Source organism: Panthera onca, chromosome B1 (assembly GCF_046562875.1).
Source record: "Panthera onca isolate mPanOnc1 chromosome B1, mPanOnc1 haplotype 2, whole genome shotgun sequence".
Classification (NCBI taxonomy): Eukaryota; Metazoa; Chordata; class Mammalia; order Carnivora; family Felidae; genus Panthera; species Panthera onca.
Genome location: NC_138342.1, coordinates 144,703,591 through 144,729,632, shown reverse-complemented (window position 1 = coordinate 144,729,632; position 26,042 = coordinate 144,703,591). Strand labels below are relative to the sequence as shown.

Below are 26,042 nucleotides of genomic sequence, written 5' to 3'. Positions count from 1 at the left end.
ACAGAGATAATCCTAAGGAGGCTCCATACTGTCAGCTCAGAGCCCCAACGCAGGGCTCCAACTCATGAACCTAGAGCTCACCTGGTGAGATCATGAACTGAGCTGAAATCAAGAATCATATGCTTTGGTTAAGCTTCCGACTTTGGCTCAGGTCATGATCTCACAGCTTGTGGGTTCAAGTCCCATGTTGGGCTCTGTTCCAACTGCTTGGAGCCTGGAGCCTGCTTCCGATTCTGTGTCTCCCTCCCTCTCTGCCCCTCCCCTGCGCACGTTCTGTCTTTTTCTCTCTCTCTCTCAAAAATAAATAAGCATTAAAAAATTAAAAAGAATTGGACGCTTAACCAACTGAGCTATGCAAATGCCCCTCATTTTAGTATTTTAAGTGAAGGTTCTTACTTCATTCCCACTGGGAAATACCCCTTGTTTTTGTTCAAATGCAACAGAGCTGACTGTCTAGAATATTTTCTTGATATTCAATGTGAGGCAATACATGAAGCAATGCAATTTAAAGCATTAGATCTTTTTAAAAAAATAATTAGCTTATCTGCTCTTAAAATGTGTAGAAATTTGATTTTGTGATAGATCACAGTGATGATGAGATTTATGCAAAGTGAACTAGTTACCCATATTTGTAGAATTTGCTAAGTGCTCATTGAACTTAGCCTTATTTCGTCTATATACCTGGTCTCTTCAGGGTAAGCAATAAAATGCTCCTGAACCACAGTGCTGGCATTTACCTGTATTAATGTAAACACTCACCTCATAGAAACTTGTAATTCTTTTCCTGGAAACTTTGCTTAACTTGATTGTGCAGAGAATTGTTTCATTTTTGGTAATATAATCATCAGTTTTACTCAGTGAGTTGATTGGTCTTGAGTAAGTGATATATCAAATTTAAGAGTGTCTTACAAAAAAACTTTAAAACACATAAACTGAAATATTTTGTGTGTTATTTGAAAAATATGAAGTTTACATGTGTGTAAAATATATGCACATATGTATATTTCCTTACGCAAATAGTAGGCTTCTCGCATCTGGAAAATTTCTCCATTTGTTCTTGAAGCTAAAATATCAATGAGGCAATTCTCTTCAGTGCCTGCTCCCTGTCATACAGAGAAAGAGAGAAATATAAAGGCATTTGTATTGGGAATAATAGTGCATCTTATGTATAATAAAGATTTACAACATTCCTGATATTCTGAGAGATGGCAGAGAGGAAAGAAAGGATGTTTGGGATAAAGATAGGTCCTATTCAGTTCTGGCTCTGCTATTCACTAGCTGCTTGACCCTGAGGAGATATTATTATCTGAAATCCTATTCCTTCATTTAGAATAAAACAACATGGGACTTTCTAAATAATGTGGAAAAAGATGTTTGAACAAGGCTCATGGCACTGATATTTTTGCTGCTAGAATATCATTCTTTGGAGAGCTGAAATTAGAACCTGGGTCTCCTAGTTTCCTAAAGATGCTTCAGGGACCACTCCCTGCCTCTCCCTAAATGTGAAATTTTGTACTATTGGTCTAAACATTAGGCTGGGTGCTTTTTATGGTCTCTTACAGCTATATGGACAGATTTTTTCTCTGATTTTTCTCTGTTGTCATAAAAACAACACATATTCCAGAAAATGTTAGAAATCCTTACCATTCCATGTAATATTGATAAAATGTAACAGTTTATCTAAACAGTAACATATGACTTCCTTCTTATAGTTGTGGTCACATCATTTTGCAAGAGGTGGGAATTGCCATATGCAACTTCAAAAAAGCGATTAGTTGAAATTCATAGGAATTTTATACAATGTCTATTCTCATCTGCAAATATGATGGCCAAAATCCAAGTTCCCTTAATTTTTCCCCTTTCCTGTCTCTTGTCACACATTGTTTGCAGACTGCATAATCTGGTCATTGGCAGGAATCGTATTGGAATGACTGCAATGGTTCTGCAGGTGTTTAATATCAGCAGTTGGAAGATGTTAAAAAGCCTTTTGTACCCAATCCCTAGCCAACAAAGTCTCTATCAAATCTGTAGTCAATTTATTTCACGGAAATGACTTTTCTGTAAAGAATTATTATAATTCTTCAGAAGTAAAAGTTTTATACTTTAAATTAAAAAAAAATTTAATATTTATTTATTTTTGGGAGACAGAGAGACAGAGTGGGGGAGAGGCAGAGAGAGGGAGACAGAATCTGAAGCAGGCTCCAGGCTCTGAGCTGGTCAGCACAGGGCCCCGTGTGGGGCTTGAACCCACCAAGTGCGGGATCATGACCTGGGCTAAGTCAGACGCTCAACTGACTGAGCCACCCAGGTGCCCCAAAAAGTTTTATACTTTTGAGCAATAGTTTTTGTAAAGGAGTAACTTGAGGTTACAAAAATAAACAAAGATATCATCTATATTTTGTCTCTGACTCAGTATCCCACTTTTACTTAGTCCAATTTTTACAAATAGTTTGAAGAGGTTCACATGTTTTATAACATTTTTGCTTAATATATGAATGTGTACTAGGGAGAGATAAATATGGACAGCCCTGGAGGCTTATTTTGTTTTTTTGGGTTTTTTTCGTTGTTCAGCATAGAGCTGGGTCAGTGAATCTGAGTTTGTGCAGCAAAAGAATAGGCTGATCCAAGCTCCTGGGCTCTAGAAGCCCTCTCTTCCTAACAGGGTCACTTCACCTGAGCACAGCATCGTCACTGTTTTATTTATTTATTTATTTATTTACTTACTTACTTACTTATTTTTTAACGTATATTTATTTTTGAGAGACACAGACACAGTGCAAGCTGGGGAGGGACAGACACACAGGGAAAGAGGGAGACACAGAATCCGAAGCAGGTTCCAGGCTCTGAGCCGTCCGCACAGTGCCGGTTGCAGGACTCGAACTCGCGAACTCAGAGATCATGACCTGAGCCGAAGTCCAGCCACTTAACTAAGCCACCCAGGCGCCCCTCACTGTTTTGTTTTTGCTCAGATATTCTCTCCCCCACCCCTGATCACATACAGGAACATCACAGGGCAGTTCCCTCTCTACTGAAATATTGCCCTGCACTTGTTACAGGTATATTTTTGTATCAGAATAGTACCTTCATGGCATGCCAGAGTTCATGAGCATCATAAGAAGGTGGTGGGTACATGAGGCCAACCATGACATCTTTGAAGTGATCTGAAAGTTTCTCCTTCAGGTCACCAATTAGGTCCTATGGGTGGAAAAGTAAATACTTTTATTATATCAGGTACTAACTTTACAAGAGAAATGGGATAATTGCAGAAAGTCTACTAAGATGTCCTTTCCTATGTCATTTCACATAGTAAGAAGCCTGGTTTTGCATTACAGGAGTGGATGGACTTGATGGGTTTGAAAGTGTCTTATGTAATCATATCTCTGCATGAGAGTTCATATACATGGACATTCTAGTCATGTAAATACAAAATGATCATCTTTCCCTAATCCCAGCCCCAACTTCTGTGTTGATCTCATTATGAAAATAAGTAAAATTTGAAACCTAAAAACATTATAGTTGAGAGTTCTTAGTTTTCTTATATGGAATTAATGAAACATTAGTCCTTAAATAAAATATACATTTTATTTTATCGTTGAAGTAGTATCTATTAGCAGGAGTTCATGGTTATACTATTGCCAAAAAGCTGTGTAAATGAATTGAGTAATCTAAGAACTTTCATCAAATAGCCACGGTAATACATTTGTTTAAAATATTGAAAGTTAAACACTTCAGGAGAAAAACAAGCATGCTGAATTTTAGTTCTTGGAATACAGATTATAGAAGTATAAAATTGATCATTTTAATTTTCACTTTTATTTTATTAGTGTAGACTGGCTGTTTAAAAATGTGAATGTTAAATGCATTTTTTGTAGGGTTACAAAGATATCTGAAAGATGTTTAAAACTTAACATTTCTTGCTAAAATATATAGAGTATATTCAGTTGTACTTTAAAAATATGCAATATTTTAGTTTTGAGTGATTCAATAATAGATTCAAGCAAAAGCTGCCAATAAGACATAATAAGCTTTGTTACAATAAAAACAAAATAGTCATAATTTTCATTTTATTTAGTATAATCTAACAACATCATTCCTAGATTGTGGATTTTCTTATTTAGCAAATAAAGCATTTATCCATAAGTTGGTAACCAGTAATGCAGAGAATCTATTGAATTTTTGCTAGGGTCAATGCAATTCATTTAATGAGCAATTAATAAATGCCCAGAGTTGTGTCAGATGCTTGGAGTATATACAAGAAGCATAAGATCTCCCCTTCCATGAAACTTATATTCTATTTAATTCCCTCATTATGCACCAGTGACTATTTCTAATTTCTTTACCAAATAGTTGTTAAGGTGATGTGAGCCAAGCTTTCTTCTAGGTATTGGGGCTACATCAAAGAATAGAATATATATAAACATATGAGCTTGTGAAACTTATATTCTTATGCATACAAGAGCTCAATAAATTTTTTTGAGTGAAAGATTGCAGTTATTCAATACTGTTTGATTTAATACCATTTCCCAGACATAGTGGTAGGTGCTGGAGAATTGCAACACAGTCTCTGTTTTCAAGGAGATTGATATTCCCCAAACCCAGAGGTAACATAAGTAAAAATGTGAGCTAATACATTTTCTAAGGCTTTCAATATCATTTTTCACATTATAAGATCCTAAAGCTGTAGTACAAAACAATTAGATGAATTCAGGTAACAGATCAGAATGGATTTATAGGATTACAGAACCAAGTTACGTTTAGACAAGGAAGGACATGTAACACTGTGACAGGAGATGGAGAAGCCATTTGTTAGGTTAACTTTATGTGTCACCTTGGTTGGCCCACAGTGCCCAGATTTTAGGTCGTACATTATTCTAGAGGTTTTGTGTGAACATATCTGGTAGATGAGTAAAGCATTAGTCTCCAAAATATGGGTGGCCCTCATCCAGTTAGTTAAAGGCTTTAATAGAAAAAGGCTAACATTCCCCAAAGAAGAGAGAATTCTGCCTGCAGACTGCCTTTGAAATTGAACTGCCAACTCTTCCCTGTGTCCCCAGCTTGGTGGCCTACTGGACAGATTTTGAGCTTGCCAGTCACCACAATCATGTAAGCTAATTCCTTAAAAAAAATCTCTCTTTAGATTGACAGAGATTACCTTGCTCTCTTTGAACAGTTTTCCATTACTGTTACAAGAAATATTGAGCTCCATGACATTGCTATAAGGTCCTACATGATTTGGACAGCGAGAGAGTGAGTGTAGGAGAGGGACTGAGGGACAGAGAGATACTCTTTCTTTCTTTCTTTCTTTCTTTCTTTCTTTCTTTCTTTCTTTGATAGGTGGGAGGAGGAAGTGTGGATCCTGATGGAGGGGTGGGGCCAGGATGCGCTGGGATTTGCTGAGTGTCAGGGGTGGCTGGGAGAATGGCAGAGAGAGGCCTGCGGCGCTATGGCCATACCACTCTTCCCAGAGAGAGAGCCCCATCCCGGGAGCTCAGACTTCTAAAAGAGCCAAGAGCCAATAGGAGATTCCTGAGAGGATAAACACCTGGTGCCCCAGGTGTGGCAGATGCTCTTCCCAGACTTGTCCGGTAGGGAGTCTTACTAATGCCACCTATCAAGCAGGTATGTGCATATATGCATATGCTGTTGGTTCTGTTTCTCTCCAGAACCCTGACTAATCCACATTCAGGAAGGTAAGTCAGTCAGTAAAAGAAAAATGCAGAGCCTGCGGGGGAAATCCTTGTACCTGTATATCGGTGTTTTCCTATGGGGCGTGAATAAGTCAATCTGTAGAGACTGAAAGATCCACTTGAGGAGAAGATGGGTATTAAACTAGACTTTATAGCACAGAATTACGTGATAACTGGATCTTGGCTCCTGTGGGAACTCAGGAACCATGGAAGCTTTTGGTGACAAAGGAACTCTAAACCTGTGTCCCATTAATGCAACAAATAATTATGGCTTCTTAAAATGAAGATTTTTTTTTCTCAATGTGCATCATCAAGAGATACAAATCTTGATTAAAATATTAGCTATTTTAGCCTTTCCGGCGGTGACGACCTGCCCACGAGAACATGCCCCTCGCGAAGGACCTCCTGCACCCGTCCCCGGAAGAGGAGAAGAAAACACAAGAAGAAGCGCCTGGTGCAGAGCCCCAGCTCCTACTTCATGGACGCGAAGTGCCCAGGATGCTACAAAATCACCACCGTGTTCAGCCACACGCAGACGGTGGTGCTATGTGTGGACTGCTCCACCGTCCTGTGCCAGCCGACAGGAGGAAAAGCAAGGCTCATAGAAGGATGCGCCTTCAGATTGAAGCAGCACTAAATGCACCATGAGTCAACATGAGTGGGGAACTATCCCAATAAACAGATTTTGGATTAAAAAAAACTAGCTATCTAAACTTTAATTTCAACCCCTTACAAATTTAAAATGTAGTATATTTTATATAAAGAGGCCTGTGCCCTTAAAATTATTTCCATAAATAATTTCCCATCATTTTGTTATTTTAAAAATCTAGGATACAATACTTCTTTTCTTAATGGTCTCTTCCAGATTAAAAAAAAAAAAACTTTTAAAAAAGGAATCAAATATTCATGTAGGGGATCTATGAGAGTCTGCAACAGATCGAATAACTTTTTTTATTTAAAAATTACTAAGTAATTTTAATCACTCTTCCTCTTCCTCACCTTCAAGTCAAGTCTACCTTGCACAAGTGTTTTAAGGGTGAAGTCAAGTAGGAGTGGGACTAGGGTCTGGACAAGCTACATTCAAACTTCAACTTTGCCCTTAAGATCATGCTTTCTGTCCTAGACATGGAAATAGAGAGTTTAACTCCCTGACTATACTGTCCTGGCCAGGCTTTCTTTGCTTTCTCAATCCTCTGCCTGTTCGCCCTCTCCCATGCCCACCTGTAGCTCCTTCCCAGTAATCAAGTCCTGGCTAGTTGGACTAGCACATGATTGAGATGTTTCCTTCAATGTGGCTTGTGATGTACCTCTTCAAGAATTTGTTCTCTCATTACAACACAATTAACTTCAAAACTAACAATAAAAATGTATCTAGAGAATCTGAAATATTTGGAAATTAAAAAATATACTTCGACACGACGTAAGGATCAAATAATACATCACAAGGAAGTTAGAAAATACTTTCAATTTGATGAAGGTGAAAATGCACATGTTATAATTTGTGGAATGCAGCTAAGATAGTGTTTGACAGTAAATTTCTAGCTTTAAATATTTACATTAGAAGAAAAACATATGAAATGAATGATCCAAGATTCCACATCAAAAAAACAAAAACTAGAAAGGGTAAATTAAATTCAGAATAAGAACAAAGAAAATAATAACAGGATCAGAACCCAATAAAACAAAAAATTGCTAAATACTAGAAACTGTTAATAAAATCAAAATCTGATTCTCTAAAAAGATCAGTAATGCTAATAAAATTTTAATTGGGCTGATTAAGAAAAGAGAGGGGTGCCTGGATAGCTCAGTTGATTAAGTGTTTGACTTTGTCTCAGGTCATGATCTCACGGTTCTTGAGTTCGAGCCCCATGTTGGGCTCTGTGCTGACAGCTCAGAGTCTGGAGCCTGCTTTGCCTTCTGTGTCTCCTCTCTCGCTGCCCCTCCCCTGCTCATGCTCTGTCTCTCTCTCTTTCTCACACACATACACACAAAAATAAACATTAAAACTTTTTTTAAAAAGAGAAAAAAGAAAATACAAAATATCAATATTGGGAATGTAAGAGTGGCTTGTTTTTGTTTTTTTTTTTAAACTTTTTTTAACGTTTATTTATTTTTGAGACAGAGAGAGAGAGCATAAACAGGGGAGGGTCAGAGAAAGAGGGAGACACAGAATCTGAAACAGGCTCCAGGCTCTGAGCTGTCAGCACAGAGCCCGACGCAGGGCTTGAACTCACGGACCACGAGATCATGACCTGAGCCAAAGTCGGACACTTAACCGACTGAGCCACCCAGGCGCCCCTGTAAGAGTGGCTTGTACAAATACTACAGACAAAGGAAAAAAAGAGAAATATTATGAACAATTTAATAACATTAAATTGTATTAATTAATTTATTTGTCTTCGGGAATAGTAATTAGTGATTCATCACTTACATACAACATCCGTGCTCATCCTAACATCCTCCTTAATGTCCCTTGTTCATTTAGTCGATCCCTCCATCCAACACCCCTCCAGTAACCCTCAGGTTATTCTCTGTATTTAAGAGTCTCTTATGGTTCATCTACCTTTCTGTTTTTATCTTATTTTTGCTTCTCTTCTCCTATGTTCATCTGTTTGGCTTCTTAAATTCCACATAAGAATGAAATCATGTGATATCTGTCTTTCTCTGACTTATTTCGCTTAGCATAATATACTCTAGTTCCATCCATGTTGTTGCAAATGGCAGGATTTCATTCTTTTTGATTGCTGAGTAATATTCCATTGTATATATATACCACATCTTCTTTTTCCACTCATCAGTTGATGGACATTTGAATGCCACTAAATTTTGAAACTAGTTGAAATGTGCCAATTTCTTGAAATATACAAATTATCAAAGAAAACTCAAGCAGAACTTTGTACTCAATCTGAATTTCTTTATATTAATTAAAGAAATTAAGTTCATAATTAATCCCACCTTGCCAATCTTTAGACCCCGGTGCAATCACTAATAAAATCCATCAGACATTTAAGGTAGAAATCAAATCAACTCTACACAGAATCTTGTAGCAATGATAGATGAAAGATGACTTCTCAATTTATTTTATGTGGCCAGTATTGCTCTAATCCCGAAATCCAAAAACTTCACATGCAAAGAAAATTGCATGTTGATATCCCTTATGAACACAGATGCAAAAAAAAAAAATGTGGTATATCCAAATTTTATAAATTAAATCCATCAGTATGTATAATATGTCAAAGGAATGATATGTAATGACCAAGTAGGATTTGTCCAAGGAATGCAAGCTCAGTTTACACTTGAAAATCAATAAATACAATTCCTCATTTTAGCAGTATAAGGAGAAAAGCTGCATGATGGTATCAATGGGTGTAGCAAAGGCATTTGAAAAAGGTTAACACATAAACATAAGAGAAACTCTTAGGGAAGAATGAATAGAGGGGATTTTAAATTGATAGAGGGCATTTATAAAAATGAGATGATGCCTAGTAACGAAAAATGAATGCTCATATCCTAGGACTGAGAACAAGGCAAAGATACCTGCTCTTACTACGTGTATGTTATGCAAGAGGTATATACCTAAAAAGAAAAGCTAAAACTCTAATGCTTGTAGGAGAAAGCATAGGAACAAATCTTTGAGTCGGTGTAGCAAGGAATTCTTGGACAGTACATAAAAGTAACAACCCATAAATGAAAACAAAACAAAACAAAACAAAACATGATAAATTTGACTTTGTCGAAATAAAAACTTCAATTCTTCTAAGAAGATCACAGGTGTCACTCACATATTTGACAAAAGACTTGTGCCCAGCAGGTATAAAAATTTCTTAAAACTCAATAATAAGAAGACAATCTGATAAAAATACTCACAAGGGATTTGGACTGATACTTAACCAAAAAAAATAAACAATTGGGGAATAAACCCATAAAATGATGCTTAACATTAGTCATTAGACTAATAGGAATTAAAGCCACAATGAGATAACACTACACGTTCTCTTCAGTGGCTAATATTACAAAGACTGATGATATCAGGTATTAGCAAGGATGTGGATCATTTGGAACTATCATATTAATACTGGTAGGAGTATACCACTTTAGAACTCTTGTAATTTCTAATAAATATAAACTGCATGAAATCCACTCGAAGCATTAACAAATAAATTTAAAGTTTATGAGTTCAGAACATGAATGTTTATGGCAGCTTTATTCATGACAACCCCAATTGGAAATCACCCAAATGTCCTTCAACAGGTGAATGGATAAACAAATATTGGCATATACATATGTGGAATAATACTCAGCAATAAAAAGGAAATGAACCAAGAGTCTTACAACATCTATGGATGTTAAGAACTATGTGCTGAGAAAATGAATCTGGACACAAAAGAGCACATATTACATGATCCTACTTATAAAAGTTCTAGAAAGACAAAGTTAATCTACAAATACAAGAAAAGAGAAGAAATCAGAAGAGATCACAGCTGGTGCTGTGAGCAAGAAGTTTGCAGAAGATGGCCTGCAAAGCGGGGGAAACAAAATTTTGGGGTGTGAGACATGCTCTATATTTTGATAGTGCTTGTGGGGACATGAGTGAGAACTCATCAAAGTGTACTGAAATGAGTATTTTATATAACTTGTGCCTCAATATTGTGGATTTTAAATTTTATCTTAACATGTTATTTTGGCATCTACAAAATGAATGATTTCTAAAGCTCCCATTTATTTAACTCTTTCAAATACATCCTCTAATCTATTTGTGTGTCATACTAGTTAATACCCAGTTTCAAATTGTCATCTTATTTAATAGTTTTTAGCATTGTTTTCCACACTAGAATTATACACCCATCATTAATGCTGGTGCCATAAAACAATGATTCTTTAACTGGGCTGGGGTTGGGGGCCATATGAGAATCCTAGGTGAGAGGAAGAGTTTGAAAAGCTCTTTGGATGAGTAATGTAACAACCTGCCTGAAGGTAGGATGCTTGTTCTTTTATTCCAACTGAACATTACTGAAATGGAGAAAAACAGGACATAATGCAGTTAACTCTAGCTCTCAACAAACATTGAACTGATTTGAAATCTCAATGTTTTAAAAGACACTTTGGATGTCAGTTATTCCAATATGCCTTCTAGTTCAGAGAGAAAAGGTCCTAAGAATGGAGATTTAAACAGAGGAGTGTGGTGATTGTATTAACCACTAAGATTTAATGTTTACTCTCTGTCAGACAGGATTCTGAGTATTAGAATAATTGTAATAACTCATTGCAACAACCCTATGAAATAGGAAGTATAAACATCCCATGATATAGGTGAGAAAATCATGGCACATAGAGCTTAAGTAGCAAGTTTCACGTAGCTAAACAAGTAAGTGATGGAGCCAGGATTTGATATCAGCCATTCTGGCCTTCTTGTCTCCTTTTCCATGTTATGTAGGCCATAGAAAGCCACTAGTGATATATCAGCAAGGTGATGAACATATCATATAGGTGGTAAATGTAGTATTTATGAACTTTTAAATGTAGCGGCAGTGCATTGAAGGTTTAAATGCAAACGGGTCAATGTAATATACTTTTATTGTGAGAAGATATTGGTACTTGGCAGTTGATGGAAAGGTAGAAACATTAGCATTATCTCTTTTATGAGCCTTTCTATAACTCTAAGTGAAGCTGATTATTTCTTTGCCAAAACTTCTCTAGCTTTTCATTTATTATACCAGATTTTCATGACTATATTATATGCATTCATTTCTCGCCAAAGTCTGTCAGGACATGGACTTTCACATAAATTTTACTAAATTCATTTATCTATCTCTATATCTATCTATCTATCTATCTATCTATCTCACAGTACTGAGTATATGATGTTCAGAGTGTATGGTATATATAATTTATAAACGAATATATAAACAAGTGCAAGAATAAATGAATGAATGCTCATTCATTTAGAGAAGACCCTATCCTACTGATTATTTGTAAAGGATAAAGTCAATGTTCAAGCTGATAATCACTTGGGTATTGCAGGCAAGTACTTTATTTAATCTTTAGTTACATTTCTTTGATCACCATCCTTCCCAAATATTTATAACAACATCTTCGGTTACTTTACATATTATGCCATCCCATGGTAATACTGAACCCAGATGTACGCATTCCACTGCAAACTGAGATTAGTAGTGCCACTAGATGGCGCTGGCATATCTTTGTTGCGTAACTCAGGTGTGCATACAAGCGAGCACGTGCGTGACATGGCTATCGAAACGGATTGTATAAAAGATGTCAATGAAATTATATAATTTCAGTGAAAGAAACAGTATCAGACATCATATAATGCCATTAGAGTCTACCAGCTCTGGAGGTAAAGTATTTAGGTTTGAATCCTGGCTGTGGAAAGTAGCAGCTGTGAGATTGCAAGTAGGTTACTTAACGTCATTGTGTCTGCTTCCCTATATGTAAAGTGAAAATAACAGCATCTACTCACGGGTAGATCCAAGTATAAAAATATTTAACTCAAGTGAAATCCTTAAATTTTTTTCTGGCACGTATTAGGTACTGAAAAAAATGTCTTTTCTTCAAAAATTATTAAATAATTTGCTGCGGATCAAAATGGCTAATACCAGACTGTCTCCCACTCTTTCCTCTTCCTTTCTTTCTGTCTCTCTCTTTCCACATCAGATTTTATCTGTTATATTGTATTTCCCACAACTTTTAATAATATCCAATTGTCAGTAAATTCTATTGTCTCAAAATGGAGGATTTCTTACCACCCCTCACTGCTACAGACCTCATCCAGACCACAATCCCCACTGCCCTGTGTTAATGTAATAACCTCCAAATGAGTTTCCCTTCTGTCTTTGCCCCTGACAGTCTCCCCTCAACACACAGGACAGTGTGATCCTGTAAAAATACAAATCAGATCAGTCACTCCTCTGCTGGAAATGTAAACTACAACTGCTTTTGTGTAGTTGATCTCAGATTAATAACAGATCTATTTCCGCCTCAGGGCCTTTGCTTTTGCCCTTCACTCTTCCTTGAATGTTCTTTCATGTGGCTCACCCTTCCCTGACTTCTTAATGAAGCTTGCCTTTGTCACACTGTTTTAAATTAAACCTGGTTTCCCCAGCACTTGCTATATTTCTTACCAGGCTTTAGTTTTTTGTTTTTTTGTTTTTTTTTTTTTTTTCCATAGCACTGTTACTTTCTAACATGACACATTTTACTACCTTTTTTTTTTTTTTAATCTGTCTCACCCAGGTAGAATATAAGCTCCATTATGGCAGGGCTTTTGGTCTTTTTTATTCATGGCTACTTCACCAGCCCCTAAGAATGTGCCTGCTACAGACTAAGAACTTACACAAATTGTTATAAAATGGATAAATGAATGAGGACCACTTATAATTCAAGAATTATTTGTTTGGAGTCATTCTTGGCCATTCAAAGATGAACAAGCCAAAGTCCCTCTCCTCAAGCAGTTTTATTTAGTGGAGGGGCAGAAACACAGAAATTACAATTACTTTGCTATGCAAAATGTGCTAAGTGCTATCGTAGTAGAAATTGTATGATATCATCAGGACATCTGGAAGGAGGGATTACTTTCCGTGGGGAAAATAAATATTGAATAATATGTTTAAATAGTTAAACTTTGCGTGTTCAAAGAGGAGCCTTCAAATAGGTGCTCTAATTAAAGCCTTAAATTCTGGCTTGGAGTTATATAAATAACTTTGTGGATGCAACCTTTGGAGTGTTACTTTCCTCAGCCTGACTGCCTCTGCTTTCGTGTTTGCCAAAGATTTGCCCTAAAGGGACTCTGTGGGAATCACAGCTTGGCCTTGCATTAAGCTAATGACTACTTGCTTTTCAAATTGAGCTGTTCTGTGCTACTGATGAAACTGTAGATTACCCATGGTGCAGCTCTTCTGACCACTCCATTTAAACTAGAAGTGAAATGGCAGTTTCCTCTTCCTTGTTCTTCACGCCTTTACATAATTATGTGTAATCAGGGGCAAGAAGTAGACAGATGACTAACATTTTGCTTGTCTGAATATGCTCAGGGGAACATTTTTATATGCTTTTAACTTATATGCCTTTTACTCTTATCGTAAAAAAGGATACTTGCTCTTTAAACACTCAGTGATGTAAGCCTATATAAAGTGTGCCCAATATTCAATTCTACCTACCCCAATATTCATTGTGTAAATATTCACATGGTTTTATATTATATTATAAAAACATTTATGCAAGCTGCATCATCCTAATAGTAAGTGAATATTCTTTTATAGATGTTTTCATAGTTACTTAATGATTCAATTTTCATTGGAAATTTGAGCTAATTTTTATCTGTTAATGATGATAATGCTTTGGTCTTCTGGAGAAACATAGTATATTAAAGCTAAAACCCTCCCCTCCAAATACCACAATAAAAAACACACACTGTTTTAAGTATGCTTGATTTCAGAATAAAGAAACCCCTGGGTGTAAAATCCAGGGGATAAAATGAAAACCAGAGGATAACCAAATCAGCTGACCCTTGGAGATGATTTTGCAGGTGACTTGGGAGAATAGAGATTGTTTTTGAGAACTATTTGTTTTGGATTTCAGTGCTCAGTGTGGAACATTATATGAGGACAGGAGAGCATTTATGGGGCCAGTGTAATACAAGGAACTAACTAAGTCTGAAACCTCTATGAGGTTGGGAACCTCAAAGGATTATACCTTCAGTTAAACTATGAACTAGGAAAAAAAAACAGCACTCAACATTGGAAGATGAGCAGAAAGCTCACCTTTCATTGTCTGGGTTAAGAAGAAGGATATTTTCCTTGAGAATCCAAAATAATAGAGCTGTGTCTCCCTTGGGCATGACTTTTAAATTTATTCTACTGTACCCGATGGGCTGAGAACTCCATGAAGAGAAATCATCATGAAAGTTGATCCAGGGCTGGTGATTCTCCTGGGATGCCAGGAAGAAGCAAATGCCAGACAAATCTAGAGAGATTCTCTGACTCTTCAGGGGGGAGAAAAAAAAAAAAACCTCACTGCAAAAGATGAGCATCACTTTAAAAGTTCTCACAACAAAAATATCTGGTATGCACTTAGAAGCAATTTTCCAGGAGGACAGACAGTGGACTCTACAAATGGCAGAATTAAAACCCTGTCAATTTGAGACAATTGATAACAATCAGAAAGAACACTATGAAAAAAAAATCACACTAAAAAATGGCAAATAAAATTCTAGAAATGAAAAGCTTTTAGAATTTAAAAACACAATATATATGAGGAGTATCTAATAAACAACTGACTTGGAATTAATGAATTGGAAAAATATCTGAAAAAGTATCTAAAAAATTCCACAGAGACAGGCAATAAGTAGATGATATGAATACAAAGTTAAGAGACTTGGAAGACTGAATGGCAAGAACAAGCTTTTGTTTAATAGGATTTATAGCAGGAGAGAATGTGGACAATACCAGGGAGACACTACTTAAAATATCATATAATATGTGAATCTTCAGTTATTTAGATAAAACCTATTTACTAATACCGTGAAACTGCAAAATATTAGGATTTTTTAAAAATTGTTAAAGCAAACAGAGAATTAAAGGTAATCTATAAAGGAAAACTCTTAATGAGAGAATGGATTTCTCAAAAGTTATCAGTGAAGGCTAGGAAAAAATTTAAAATTATATCTACAAAGACCAAAGAAAAAGTGACTAGCATTCAGCCTAGAATTCTATAGCTATCTAAGTTAATATTCAACCATGAAGAAAAAAATAAATAAAGCTCTTGCTAAGGAAAAGAACTGAAATAATTTAATAATTATTTATGATTTCTAGAAAAAAAAAAAAACTGCTAAAAAGTGTCCTTTGGAAAAATGACATTGAGGCCAGAAACATGGAGTTAGGTATTAGAAGAAAAATGAAAAAAGAAATAAAAAATTGTGAATATAACTGAAGAAGCATTAACTCGTCAAAAGCATAATGATGATTAATTTGGGGGAGTATAAAGCAAGGTGGAATAAAAATACTCAACAATAATTCCCTGAAAAATTCCCCTAGCTCTTGTGTTAATGACAGGCAAAGACTTAAGAGTTGTTACCATGAAGAATCCATTCTTCATGTACTACAGAATCCATTTCAAAGATGGACTCATTAAAAACCATTTCAAAGATTAGCCAACTCCAAACCAGTCAGAAGGACCAAATTCTGTGCCTGCGGCCAGAAAGAAATGTGGCTCTGGCTACTGAGTCCAGAGCGCACAAAGTTGAAACATGGTTTCAGCAGTGATGAATTCCCCACCTGATGTAAAGCTTGTGTAGGCCAAAAACATTGAAGTTCCTTTGATCAAGGTGGACACAGGTGACATACCGAAAATGAACACCTCACTTATTGTTGCAGATCTTTATCCCCTCATGTGCCTTGTCTTTCCTTCCCTTCTACCGTAGCTTCTGTTACTTTCAGGAGAGTAATAATTAGGAGTGGGACCAAGGTCTTCCTGTCCCACTGTGGACTAAAGGGTTCATGACTGTCTGAGTATGTTGGGGGACTTTGGGGAATGGAAGGACTGGACTGAACTTTTTATGAGTTTGTTGGCTATAGCTGCCAAGGTAACCATTCTATGTGGACCCATTGGTTGAATTTGGGTCTCCTCCAAATTCAGTTGATGGGTGTGGGCAAGGTTTGCAGTGGAAAAAGGGAAACTAAAACAACTTATTATTGAGGTCCTTTGGGCTAATGTCACTGTACCGTAATCTATTGTTGAATATGGCTGGAATTTATGTTTATTTGTTTCTCTTGGGAATGCTGATAAGTACCAAAGAGAATGCTCTTGATAAGAAATGAGCCACATATAGTGCTCTACCTATAGCAAATATGGGGAAGGTCTTATAACCCCAATAATTCCTATCTGCTACACAACTCTGTGACAGATGGTCTGCCGATGGGAACCTCTGGCAAGAAAAGGCAGCATCCCAGAGGTGCCTCTTGGCATTTTAAACTTGTCACCTTCTTCATACAACTTCTGGGTATCACTTTTAGAAAGCAGCAGTTGTTGCTTGCTGACTTGCTACTGGATTCTTGTAGAAATTGAATGCCTGATGTATGGAGGCTTGTGACTTTTGTGCCTGATAGTCTCATTTTGATGGGTCAACTGGGACTCAATGACTAGCAAAGTGGGAAGAAATCAGCAAGTCTCATCGAACGGAAATGGCATACTGAAGAAAACAGCCCGCCTGGCTCCAGGAGCATCATGAGTTTACATGAAAAAATGGCAGCTATTCCTTTGGGGAAAATTTAACCCTACTCTGCTGCTTGAAACAAGATGCTGAATCAATGCGGACTTCAATCAGTTGCCCTAAGTGTCCTGACCTGGTTTATTGATGGTTCAGCAATAGCTGTGCAGAACCAAAAATGGACAATTTGTGTTCCATGGGCAGAAATCAAGAAGATTTTTTTCATAGTTCTGACCAGTATCATTTGTGATAAACATTTTATCTTTTTACTCACTCTTGGGCTATTAGGCCTATCTCTTTGGTTTAACACTTGGGAAAGTACAGATCCCACATGAAAAAGCCTCAAAGGTTTCTTTGTGGCTGTAGTCTGTCAAAATAAACTGTGGTTGCTGGTAGGAACTTTTGTGTCACTTGCATAGATTTGCACACTAAGGGCTTTTTCCTTGATGAGACCAACTAGAATCCAGTTACTAATCAAGCCTGTGTTGCCCAGATTATGCTGTTCCTACCTGGATCCATCATCATACTGGACATGACAATACATATACCATCTAAAGCAGGCATGTAGTATTTTGTGTATCTGACACCAAAGTTACCATTGCTTGCCACTGTTGTGAGTCTAGTCAAACTTGATTTGCCTTATTCATTGTGAAGGAAACTATCATTCACAGGGCTTGGCTGATGTATTTCTTCTGACTTGGTCCCCTCTTGAGGTTATTAGAAGTCCTTTTATCTATTGTCACTTTTTCAAGTGATAGCGCTGCTGTCCCTGTTCAATCAGCTGACCCTGGACACAATTATGGTCCTTGAAACTAATCTGTGTCATGTGTTTGACTTTCCAGACTACCTGGTCTAACCATGGTATAGTTTTTATTACAAAAGCCACTCAACAGTAGACTGATAATCAAGGTATTTGATGGATCTTCCATAGTCTCCACCATCCATAGGCTTCTGGTATTGGTGATAACTGATTGATTCAATGAGATTTCTGAGTCTGTTTTCCTTACCTCTTTCTGATGTACATAGTTTAGTAAGGCAGTTGGTCACTGAATACAGTTTTCTCTCCTGAATAATAATCATAATGAAATGGGGGGAGAGGGTTATTGGGATGTTATGATATCATGATCTATCTATCTATCTATCTATCTATCATCTATCATCTATCTTACGTCCCCCATTCCTGGCACAGAGCTCCTAAAACATTGTAATTTCCTGATTGGAGTGAGAGGAGCATCTTTTGTTATTCATAGTAACCCCTTTTCAACCACAATTGAGTTTATGCTAATGAGATGATCTTAGAAGAATGGGGCTAGTTGCCAGAGGAACCAACCATGTGATTATTGGGTTGTAACCCTCAGCTCTACTCCTGATCTCTAGGGACTAGAGAAGGTCTGGAGACTGATTTATTCAACAATGATCAATGAATGATTCGATCAATCATGCTTGTATAAAGAAGGCTCCATAAGAACTCTAACTAAAGAGGTTTGAGGTGCTTTCAGGTTGACAACCACATCAAGGTGCTGGGAAAGTGACATGCCCAAGGAGGGCATGGAAATTCTGCATCCTTTCCATGTACTTTGCCCTATATATCTCTTCCATTTTGCCATTCCTGAGTTGTGTCCTTTGAAATAAACCAGTAATCATGAGCACAGCACTTTCCTGAGTTCTGTGAGCCATTCTAGCAAATCATCAAACTTGAGGAGGGGCTGTGGGAACTTATACTTTACAGCCAGTCAGTCAGAGTATAGATGACAATCTAGGACTTATGGTTGGCATCTGAGGTGGGGGATAATTTTGTGAGACAGTCCTTGCCCTGTAGGGTGTGTGGTAACCCTGGGTAGTTAGTATTAGAATTGTTTAGTTCGAGGAAAAGAATCCACACATTTGGTGTCAGAAGCGAAGTGTTGAATTGCCTAGAAAGAAACAGGAGTTTTCCTATAATTATGCAGATAAATTTTGAAAATTTGGGATTCTACCCTGACCGTTCTCTGGGCATGATGATTTTTTTCCTCTTAACATTGTCAACCTCAAGGTGTGCTGGTTGGTCTATACTGTGGGTGGCAGCCTAAGCAAAAGTGGGTGAAGAATTTCAAAGAATTCTAGTTCAGCCACCAGAATATCTCTGGACTCTTTAGAGCCTTGGATCATAAGGATAAATTGAGAACACTGCTTGTGTGACATAGTGTGTTTTTTAAAGTTTTATAAAAATGCCTTTGTCCCTCCCGCACCTGACCCTCCCAAAAGAAAGTTTGGGATGTGAGTTGGAAATAATAATAAAAATGCTGAAGTTACAACTACAAGAAAAGTGACAATTTTTTTTTTAAATTTTTAATGTTTATATTTGAGAGAGAGAGAGAGAGAGAGAGAGAGAGCGAGCATGAGCGGGGAGGGCCAGAAAGAGACTGAGACAGAATCTGAAGGAGGCTCCAGGCTCTGAGCTGTCAGCACAGAGCCCAATGCCAGGCCTGAACACATGAGCCGAGAGATCATGACCTGAGCTGAAGTGGGACCTTAACCAACTGAGCCACCCAGACACCCCAAGAAAAGTGACATTTTTCTAATGGTGGAGCAAGAACAACAACCTTGCATCTGGGGAGGGACTACCTAATCACACCACTTTGTCTTTACACGGTATTGAAGACAGCCCCAACTCACTGGCCAAGATTGTTATGGATGATGGACTTGCTCTAAACTTCCTTCTTGTGGGCAAAGGTGAAGTCTGTGCCATTGCTAATACATCCTCCTGTATCTAAGTAAAAATTTCAAACCAAGTGGAAAAGTCATTACTAAAACTTAAGAAAAATCCACTCAGCTTTTTAAGATAAGTCCTGATGATTTATGGAATTGGTTGAGTTCATTGTGTTCAAACCCCCGTGGCGGCATTGTTGGAATCAATACTGCCAATTGACCTCCCCTTGTTGCTTGAAATCCTTTGATAATTAAATGTTGTATGAGACAAATTGATGGATTTAGTCTCAGCCTTTGTTAGTCAGAATAATAGGAGTGGTTTAGGGATTGGTATGTTCATAGAAAAGAAAGTCAATAGTGAAAATGGCATAGAAATCAGGGGTGAGGTTGGGAGACAATTTTCTGTAGGCCTCGTGTTTCTAAATGTTATGCAGAGTGAGGCACTGACAGCCCTTTGTTCTAGACTAACTTTCCAATGATGTTTATACAGTGAATAGTATCATGAGAGATATAGTGTTTCCCTTATGAGCAATGGGCAGCCATGCATTCTGCCCATTAAAACTGATTGAAGTTTCTGATCTCATGGCTTCTCTTCTGCAGTGCAACTCACTGCATATGCAAGCGTTATCTGGTCATCTTTGCTTAGACCTTTGGGATTAAAGCTCAGGGAACTGTTGCAAAAATTCTGACACTCTGGTGACTGCTATTACTCTGAGTGATAAACTGTATTTTGTCTTTGACCCAGGAGTCTCCGGTATCTATGTTAACTTCATTGGTTAGCTTGCTATCTTGTAGGTTAAAGTCTCATACCTTTCACAGTTTTGGACACAAGATTGTACAACATAGTGTGAAATTAATCCACATATTCGGAGAAAATGTTTTTAGTCTACATACACAAAAAATAACTAATGTCCAAATTATGTAAATAGCTACAAATCAATAAATGGCAAGCTACTGAAAGAAAAATACAGAGAATATAGAATTAACTTAAAAGGAGAAGAAACCAGGATGTAAAGAAACATGAAAAGATGCTCAACATTATATATTATCAAGGAAAAATGCAAGTTAAAACCATGGAGAGATCCCATTTACATCCATAAAATTGGCCCAAACTTCTTAAGTTTTATGAAGATTTGAGGGAAATGGGAGCCATTATATATTTATTGCAGGTGAGAGTGCAAATTTACAGAACTGTTTTAGAGAGTGTTTTGAAGCCTAATTTGGCCTGGATTTAGCAGTATCTAATTTTCTTTCTCCTTTCTTCTTACTTCCCGCCCTCCTTCCCTCCTTTCTTCTCTTCTTCCCTCCCTTCCTGGCAGAGATTGTATGCTATTTTCAAGAGAAATAATTGTTCAGGCTGTAACAAGCATATACAGAGGTTTTTCTAAACTGACAAAATTTTTACTGATTCTATAGAAAGGCTTCTTGAAATTATAAATTATTTTCCTGGTAGTTAAGTTTCATCAAAAGGGGTGTATGTAACTCATTATATATTTGAAAGTTAAAGTAGTTATACTATTTCAAATTACTTAATTCATGCTTATAAAATTGGTCTGTGATAAATTATGTAATGAATTTAATAGCCTTTTGAGGCTAAAACTACATCCACCCCCTCACTTCTACAGTAAAAGTGAGGATAGAGGAAAAGATACCATACTTATACTGGCACGAGTGACATGATAATTCTACCTCTGAAGTAGCTAAGGTAATTTTCTAGCTGGCTACTTCCTAGGTATGTTGACAATTCAAGATCAATATTTTTAACCATGAACCTGAGACCTAATAGGAAAAAAAATTGTTATGAGAACAAGATGGATCTGAAGAGTGAACTTGAACTCTTCATACATTCACATCTCTTTGTTGAGTATCAACTGCATTAGTCTACTCAGACTTACCATAGACTAGGTGGCTTAAACAATAGAAATTTATTTTCTCACAGTCTGGAAGTCCCAGATCAAGGTACCAGCAGGGCTGGTTTCTAGAGAGGCATCTTTTTTTTTTTGTTTTTTTTTGTTTTGGCTTACAGGTGGCTGCCTTCCTGTTATATCCTTGCATGGCCTTTCCTCTGTGCGTGCACTCCTGGTATCTCTTCCTCTTCTTATAAGAACACCAGTCCTACAGGATTAGGTCCCCACCATGATCACCTCATTTAACCTTGATCATCTCTTTAAAGGCCCTGTCTTCAAGCACAGCCACTTTGGGGGGTAGGGCTTCAACATTTAAACTTTGAGGGGATGCACTTGAGTCTGTAACACCAGCTATGTGCCTGCCACTGTAGTGAACAAAACAAAGATGCCTCTCCTTGTGGGGCCTGAGCTAGGGAGAGGTGGAGTACAATAAATAATAATTATAGTATGTTAATAAATTATGTAGCTTGTTAGAGGGCAGTAACTGTTATAGAAAAAAGCAGAGAAGGTGAAAGGGATCCGGAGTGCTGGCATAGGCTTTGGGGTAGGTGACAGTTTTTTTCTTAATCTTTTAAAAAATGTTTATTTACTTTTGAGAGAGAGAGAGAGAGAGAGAGAGAGAGAGAGAGAGAGCATGAGTGGGGGAGGGGCAGAGAGAGAGAGAGGCAGAAACACAGAATCTGAAGCAGGCTCCAGGTTCTGAGCTGTCACCACAGAGCCCCAAGGCAGGAGCTCAAACTCACAAACTGCAAGATCTGAGCCCAAGTCCTCCACCTAACCAACTGAGCCACCCAGGCACCCCAGGGGAGATGACAGTTTTAAACAGGGCAATCAGATTAGGCCCTTTTGAGTAGCTGACATTGAGCAAAGCCTTGAAGAACATCAGGCAGTCAGCAATATAGATATCTCCTCTTGTTAAATCTGGTGTTCATTCAGTTGAGAACAAGAGGCACTTAGTGAGAAGCTTTGAAAGACATGATTCAGAGTCAGAATACCTTGGTTTAAGATCTAACTTTGTGTGATTCAGGGCAAGTTAGCCTCTGCACTAAATTACATAACCAACACCACACTTTTAAGGAATTCCAGATGCCAGGACATTCCAGAGCTGATCATCCCTGTTTCAGATGAAAACTGAAAGAACAAATTACTTCAGTGATGCATTGGAACCCTATTCGGGGATCACTGTCTAATTGCTAAACTTATCAGGTATGCGTAGTTTATCTGCTCAGCCCCAGAGGCCTTTCATTGCTCCCTTGGTTTCACTACACTGGCTGTAGCATAGTACTTGCTTTGGTGTGGAAGATCAAGAATGACCTCATTAATTATATTGATAAATATGTCAATCAGAGGCATTCCAAAAGGCTTTTCATTTGACTGTAGGGATTAGTGTGGCTTGGGCAAGGAAAAGTTGTTGATGAAATTCAGCTGTTCTTCATTAATGTAAAATATCAAGAATTTATGGGCCATGCCTAGAATTGCACTTTGCTCAGCAGCTAGGAAGATAATTCTGTGAAATCTTGATTATCCATACCAATAAAAAATAAAAAGATCAAAGACTAACATACAGGAAATCTTGCCACAGAAAGGGAAAGGTAGCAAAAAGAGACACCTTGGCCAAATGGAAGAAGTAATTCTCAAAGGGAGCAGCAGAGGAGATCAGGAAGCCCTAACTGAAGATCAGGCCAATTGACCTGGGAGCAGCTAGAGCAGGGAATGAGGGAAAAGAGAAATTTAGGCAATCTATGACTATTCATTAAGTATAAAGTGGATAATACAGGGATGTCCCCTCTTCTTTTTTAAACAAAGTGTAAATAGGCAGAATATAATTCCTTAGATTCCCTTATTCTATAAATGAAATGCACCTTCTTTGTTTGACCCTGGACTAAGCTCTGGAGAGTAGTAGCAAATAACCTAGTCCCTGATTTTCTAGAGGATTACAGTCTAGTCATCAAGACATGACAGTAAACCCATACGACCCAGTGTGACAAGGCCCCATTATGTACAGGGAACTCTGGGGCCCTGGAAGGCAGCACCTAGCCCGGGGCAGAGGGTGAGTGAGACAGGTGGGGAAGATTTATTGGAGCAGCCAAAACTAGGCCTTCACACTGTCATTCAACAAAGATAATTCAGCAATCTCGGCATGATAGACAGACATTTGCGCTCAACTCGAGGGATGGATGAAATGCATTCCAACTTTAGAGGATTTGGACTCTGGTAAAGGGAAACACGTACAGACAAGTTCACTAGCGTGTCATTAGGTACCGAGGGGGAAGTTATATAAAGAATGCAATAGCAGCACAAGTCTGTTCCACTGTGTTTGGGGTTACTGGTGTGAGGAAATGCCCAGTATCTGGGGAAATGAACAGGTGTGCAGCTTGGGGAGGGGGGGAGTCAGGCCACTGGAGTAGATGAAACACCCTGAACGAAGGTAAGGGAGCAGGCACAGATAAATTGTAGAAATATAAGTAGATCAGTTTGTCTGCATTTGATGGCGTGTGAAGAAGGGGGAGAGGGCTTAAAATAGAGAATAAAAAGCAAGGCTTTGTTGGCCCGGGGAAGGCCTTGGTTTATTCCGCGGACCTGTGGATATATATGTAAGGGAGAAACAAGATAAATATTCAGGAGCTAAAGCCAGAAAGCAGAAATCTAGAGTTGGAATCATTCTGGCTTCAGTATGGAGGATAGTTAGGAGTAGGAAGGCACGAGGGTAGCAGGTATCAGTTAGGAGTTTCACATTAGCCTGGGTGCCAAATGAATCAAGACTGTGTTAGTGAGGAAAAAGAGAAATACGAGAGGAAAACTAATTTTCAAGACATGATAACTGATTGTATGACAAAGATATTTTGGAGGAAAGGGGCCTGCATGACTCCTTTTCATCCGTTGGTGCAATTGGGTGATTAGCCAAGCTTTTCCACGCGTTATGGATTATTCAGCAGAAGGTAGGGTTTAACAAACTTTACAACCGTTGAAAGTATAAATTGCTTAATAGATTTTACATTCCTTGAGTGGAACTACTACATTTCTTAATCGTTTTAATCTGTTCTAGTGTAATTTTGTAGAATGTGATGAAATAATGCTTCAACCTAAACTAACCTGATGTATAAAATGTATGTAAACCTTTGGGTTAAAAAAATACTGAAAAATGACCACTGTTCTAGCGGTACGCATATTAAAACAATATTAGATTTGCAATGCTACAACTTTTATGGTTTTTTGCATTCTCTTTCAAAAGAAAACGAGCACTGGTGTTACTGGAACATAAGCTAAGGTAGCAGTTTTACTTGGGGGGGGGGGGGTTGGGAAAAAGCATAACTGGTTTGCTTCCGTGGCATAATTCGACTAATTTCACTAGTAGTGGTAGCTTCTTCGATTATTAGTTTATTCTACAAGAGAGGGCTATCCTTTATTCCTGTATTATAGCTGTTCAAAGACTGAGGTTTAGAGATGGAGTGAATTTATAAGAGCTAACTCTATCGAGAAAGTTTTATGATAGTGTTTCATCAATAATGTTCAGTTGACAAAGTAATTGCTATTTCAGGCCCTTTTGGCCTGAAGAGTTTTTGTTCTGAATCTGTGGTTTAAATGCATAACAAAAGAAAGGAATCTTTAATGGTACTTGCTTTGAAATTAGAATGTGATTACTTTAAAGCACTAAGGATAGTTTTATTGCCTTAAACTATTTTTAACTGCCATTCTTTTTTAATGGTCTCTATAACTGCATGCTGTGAGAAGAAAAGCTAGTACAGAATTCACTTTGGTTGAGAGTTAGGTGAAGACCTGTGGGGAATTGCAGGAAAGATCTTATTTTTTTGACCTAGTGATCATTAGCCCTTTCCATGCCTTCCCTAAAGCTTGACACAGGGGTGTTTCCAGCGCAACATTTTTAGCCTAATTGGACCAACCAGCAGTGTAAGGCCACCAGAACTTTGATTTTATGAAGCTGAGTGAGTTTTGAGAAAGGACTGATGGAGTCAGTGTGAACATGCCTCACACATAGATACGTCTTTCTTACATTCCTTGAAACATGTTAGAGGCATAGGAACTCTGTGTCTGACATACAGTGGAGTCTGAGATCTTTGTAATCTGCAAGCCTGAAAAGAATAACAGTATCTGTTTTCTGAGAGTGTTGTCATTTCCCAGGAGTTTGTCCTAGAAATAGGTCAAGATGAAGAGACCCTACCCGGCCATACATGTTCTGATATGCCTCTGCAATCATCAGCCTTTGTGCGTTACAACGTTGAGTTAGAATGTCGATCAGCATGTCTTTGTCACAGCCTGGAAAAGAATAATATTTGAAGGTTAGTAAAGTTGCTACTTTGTAGTTTGGAAGAACCCATTATCTAAGGATCAAAAACCATCGTGCGAGCATTTTCCCTGATGGTACTTTAAAGCAGTGAGCAATTTTAACTAAAATTGGAAATCACAGAGCAACACTTGATGAAGGCTTGGTTCTTCCTATCTCTCAATTTGGTGCTATTACTACAGACTTTCCTTTAAAAGGATCCAATTAAAAAATACAGAGGAATAAAAAATATGGTC

The 26,042-nt window shown here is 37.7% G+C and overlaps 1 protein-coding gene and 1 pseudogene across 1 annotated transcript in view; one reads left to right on the top strand and one right to left on the bottom strand.

Annotated features, from left to right (window-relative positions):
- ANXA10 (annexin A10) overlaps positions 1 to 26,042 on the bottom strand; it is a 118,931-nt gene that overhangs the window by 25,859 nt on the left and 67,030 nt on the right. Inside the window, exons 3-5 of the mRNA XM_060655793.2 lie at positions 25,684 to 25,778; positions 3,082 to 3,195; positions 1,013 to 1,103 (exon numbers count right to left, since the gene is read on the bottom strand). Coding sequence (XP_060511776.2) covers positions 1,013 to 1,103; positions 3,082 to 3,195; positions 25,684 to 25,778 — 300 coding nt within the window. The remainder of the gene's footprint in view (positions 1 to 1,012; positions 1,104 to 3,081; positions 3,196 to 25,683; positions 25,779 to 26,042) is intronic.
- On the top strand, positions 5,644 to 6,387 carry LOC132691941 (small ribosomal subunit protein eS27 pseudogene; annotated as a pseudogene).